The 4720-nt window shown below is 38.1% G+C and overlaps 1 protein-coding gene across 3 annotated transcripts in view; it reads left to right on the top strand.

Moving 5' to 3' along the window:
- The window catches only part of LOC107726790 (mitochondrial fission factor homolog B-like), a 10210-nt gene extending 8989 nt beyond the window's left edge, over positions 1-1221 (top strand). For 2 of the 3 annotated variants that reach the window (XM_016536486.1, XM_016536487.1), the window contains exon 8: positions 497-1221. In XM_016536486.1, the coding sequence (XP_016391972.1) occupies positions 497-628 (132 nt within the window). In that variant the 3' untranslated portion in view covers positions 629-1221. The remainder of the gene's footprint in view (positions 1-496) is intronic. The other variant, XM_016536488.1, reaches the window with a different exon arrangement.
- The last annotated feature ends 3499 nt before the right edge of the window (positions 1222-4720 follow it).

Here is a 4720-nt window from a genome sequence, read left to right as displayed (position 1 = left end):
TGATCTTCAGAAATCATTCTAATATGCTGATTTATTATTAGAATTATCAACAGTTGTGCAGCCAAATATTTTTAAGTTACGCCTTCTTTCTTTGCGTGAATATTTGGGCGGCGTTATGCAAATCTTCCCACACAGTTAGGTAGATATGTGGGGGCGTGTTCGAACGAGCCGTTTTAGGGGGGTGTGGCTGACTCTTAACTTTTATAAAGAATATCTCTTTGGATTTGAGACTTTAGTCTTTGCAACTTTACAGATCTTCTTTATGCACCAAGAGCTTGTAACACTCTAAAGAGAAAGGAAAAAATGAAATTGCATCATATGACCCCTTTAAAATATTGGTTGATTGACTTTTTAGTTTGTTTTTTGTTTTTTTGAGCAGATTCATAATTTTATATAGCAAGGGCACATTAAATTTACACAAAATATATTCAGCAGCAAAAACAGTATGGATAGTGTGGATCACATTGATAGTGTTCCTTTGATTTGACTGGTTCAGGTGGTGAAGATGAGCAGGAGGATAGCAGGGGTGGAGAGACAGAACGCAGAGCACAAACAGACAGAGCTGGTGCTGTTCTCTCTGTTACTGTCTGCCTGTCTGATCAACAGCTGGCTGTGGATGCGCAGATGACGGATCACACTCCATAACACTACACTATACAGACAGCACTACAAGAGCAACAGAGCTGTTTACTGGGAAGTGCATAACTGCACATAGTTTTTATAGTGCTTTACTAAATTTGTTCTCTACAAAATGATGGTAAATGGATGGTTTAGAAACCACTCCTATAGAGGATTGTCATCAGAATGAGGCGTGAATGTCTGAACCATCCACTCGTATGTGTCGTGATCACGGTAGTGACATGGGCTACTTTGTGTTACAAGTGATTTGAGGAACTCAAGCATGTTTTTCTCCTCGTGAGAGTTTCACTGATGAGGTCATTCAGTAATGCAGTCTCTCTGGCTCTTTTGATCAGACTAGTAGCTAGGTTTTGTATTTGATTTATTCTGCAAATAAAGTAAATGCAAAAATAGATTTTCTGCATGCTTTACAAGCCTCACAGCTAAGTATTTAAGAAAGTATAAATATGAGTATTTATTTATATTTCCTTTTTTTCTACCAATTGGGCATTTGAATAGCCTTCAGCCATCTTAACTCACTTGCCCAGCCTGATGTATGATGAATATTTAAAATAATAAAAATTGTAATTGGTCTCAGATGTCTCAGTGTATTAAACATGTATTAAATATATTCGCTAAATTTTCATTCACATGATGCCTGACAAAGAACAACTAAACACTGCAAATGGATCAGTTTATTAAAAAATTAAATTAACCAAGCACAGTTATTGAAACACTTTAGACTATAAACCAAATGAAAAATGTAAAGCCTTATACAAAATCTGCATGGACTAAGATAGGAAATGATAAACAGGAATACAATTTAATTCAAATTAATCATCATTGTACAGTAATAACATTGTCAAGCAGCAACTAAAGTGACATGAAACAAATACTAGTGAAATGAATGTAAAAACATTCCTCGTGAGGAAAAAAATACATAAAATGCCCATTGATGGGACACAAGGGTACATACTATACAAAATACAAAAACACATTCTCATAATTTGTCCTGAGATGGACCAACACAATCGCCTTTAGAATCTCAAACTTTAAAGTATCAAATGAAGCAAGACCATCAAGATTAGTTTAGATAACACGACTGAGGCTTCAGGTGGAACAAACCGATAAACGTGGTAATGAAATCTTGACTTGCATGACCAGATTAGCCTCACAGTGAGACTGATCAGCACGGTTAAACTTCAACTCTTTATTTTTTTCTGTATGTAGAAACTCTGACCCTTCTAAAGCATTTTAATAGATGCAGTATCAGTTTGCATACAGGGAACCATATTTGAAATGTAATGTGCATGTTAATCTGTATTTTGTCCCACCTTTGTCTCAGTCCACTCTTTGGTCCATTGTCTTAGTTTGTGCCCAAATTAGATTAGTGCTCTTCAAACTCGCTGAAACTGTCCTAAATACACAGCTGTTGAGCACTGACAATGGCTGATCTAACAATGCTGGAAATGTTTCTTTCAGATTTTATCTAAAAAAGAAAGACAGGAAGGAAGAAAAAATAACTAGTTTCTATCTCTCAAGTGAATGAGAAAAGACTTGAGGCCCGATCACACCAAGAACAATAACTATAAAGATAACGATATTAGCGTCCACACCAGTGAACGATATCGTCTGTTTATTCTAAGCGCACGCGCGTCTGCCGCTTTAAATTCTCGAGCTCGTTATAGCAGGATGGATTCTGATTGGCTGTCAATATTTTTAGCGTTCATCAGCTGGCAAAAAATCGTTCTGAAAGTGATTCCAACGATATCGTTTCTCTTTGTCTTTATCGTAGCTATTGAGTGATATCATCTGAAAAGACGAGGCGGATGTGAACTGTTCAACCCTGAGCGAATCAGGACAGCCTTTTTGGATCGCTTTGGACTTTTGATGCACCTTTAGAAGGCACCCAGAGAGAGACTTTGGTTTTGGATTAAAACCCAGGGGAACTAAGCACAACAAACTAGAGACTGCAAAGACAGAGACTTTCAGAAAATGAACTTGGAGTCACAGACGTTGAAATTCTGATTCTATGACCTTTTAAAGGAGCATCTATCACGACTTTATTTGTGTATCAAAATGTATTTTCTCCAGCAAATATCTGTATCATATTTTTGTAACTGCCAGTTTTCTATCAACACTGATCTTCTCTTGTATATGCCGTAGAATGAACGAGAACAACAAAACACAATCTGCAGTAACTGATACTAATAAAGTGAATACATTTTGTTGTGTTTGTTTGACAGACAACTGTCCCAACGATCAGTATGATTATGTGCATTCATTACACCGTGTTCTAACCAGGAGCATTGTGATAAATTTAATCTCTTCTATGTCTCTTCCTATCTGAATTTTCTCTCAACCAACTGCAAACACAGCAAGCGATGAGAGACAATAAATTTTTTATAGTCTACTTCAAATATATGTTTCAGGTGAACTTATTAAGGAGATGAATGCAGCCACAATGTCCTGTTTGCTATTTTGGGAGCAAACTGTGGATTTAGATGATAACTAAGCTAATTGATATTGATCACACATGGTTGTAATTATAAATGTTAAATGTAGTTTCTATGTATCTGTGTAATATTGATGACACATAGTGATATATTTAATCACTTTAAGGCCTGTTCACACCAAGAACGATAACTATAAAGATAAATATAAAGATAACGATATTAGCGTCCTCACCAGCGGACGATATCGTCTGTTTATTCTAAGCGCACGCGCGTCTGCCGCTTTAAATTCTCGAGCTCGTTATAGCAGGATGGATTCTGATTGGCTGTCAATATTTTTAGCGTTCATCAGCTGGCAAAAAATCGTTCTGAAAGTGATTCCAACGATATCGTTTCTCTGTGCCTTTATCGTTATAGTTGTGGCGTGGACTCTGCTATTCTTTAATATTGAGAACGATATCTTTATCGTTATCTTTATAGTTATCGTCCTTGGTGTGAACGGGCCTTTATTGTTTACAAAATGTCAAATACGAAATCACATTTTTTAGGGAAAATATTTCAAATTTTTTTTTAATCAGGTTTAATTCTTTTAGACTTGTATGTAACCAAAAGCTAAACTATAAATATGAAACTGCTATGTTGGATCTCATTTCTTTAGCCCTGTATTTTTGAAATCATCATATAATGGCTCCTCATTATGCCGAGTTCACACTGCACGATTTTCAAAGACGTCGCATCACTGTTGGTTTCACACTGAACGACTATCTGGGGTAGCATTCAGTTGTTGCTGTGTTCACACTGCTCGATGGAACGAGACAGGAGGTTACACACTGCATGACCTTACAATAGGAAGAATCGCCGACAGCTCTGTCTGGTGCAGGGTTGCCAGGTTTTCGCTACAAAACCCACCCAATTACTACTCAAAACTAGCCTGAAAATAGCCCAATTGCTTTCTATTAAAATACTGATATTCTGGTCTATAACTCCTCCCCGAACTTCCCTCTGCCCTGTATCTTGGTCTCTCATTGGCTGTAGGTCATCGCCGATGTGTTTTTCAGTCAGAACTCATTTCACACAGCGTGATTGTGAATCGATTGGGGGATTCCCTCAGATCGCGTCTTTGATAATTCACAATGCGTGATTGTCACTCACGTGAACGAGCACCGATTTGCCTCCGATTTCGGGCATTTGTCGGCGATTTCGCAAAACCTGTCGGCGAGTGAAAAATCGGGCTAAAATCGTGCAGTGTGAACTCTGCATTAGTCACATGGGATTTAGGGCTCAGATGACTGGCTCAAAACAAGACATTTCCTGTTCCAGCTGACCCTTTAAAGGGTTAGTTCACCCAAAAATGAAAATTACCCCATGATTTACTTACCCTCAAGCCATCCTAGATGTATATGACTAGGGTTGGGTATCGAAAACCGGTTCCATTTTAGAACCGGTTCCAAATTTCCAAGAACCGGGTATTCGCTAAGACGCATGCATTTCGAATCTGCTTAACGATTCCTGCGTTCGCATTTTAATGTGATTAAAAATGATTTAAGTGCAGGAACGGAAAGAACTTGCGCCCTGTTTGCGTGCAGCCACACGAAGCACAAGCGCGAGCACAGAGAACAGAGGTTGCGGTACGGGTTCCCGGTTTGTTT

Source organism: Sinocyclocheilus rhinocerous, unplaced genomic scaffold (genome assembly GCF_001515625.1).
Source record: "Sinocyclocheilus rhinocerous isolate Xijiao unplaced genomic scaffold, SAMN03320098_v1.1 scaffold846, whole genome shotgun sequence".
Classification (NCBI taxonomy): Eukaryota; Metazoa; Chordata; class Actinopteri; order Cypriniformes; family Cyprinidae; genus Sinocyclocheilus; species Sinocyclocheilus rhinocerous.
The sequence above is the reverse complement of the archived record's forward strand: the minus strand, read 5'-3'. Positions and strand labels throughout refer to the sequence as shown.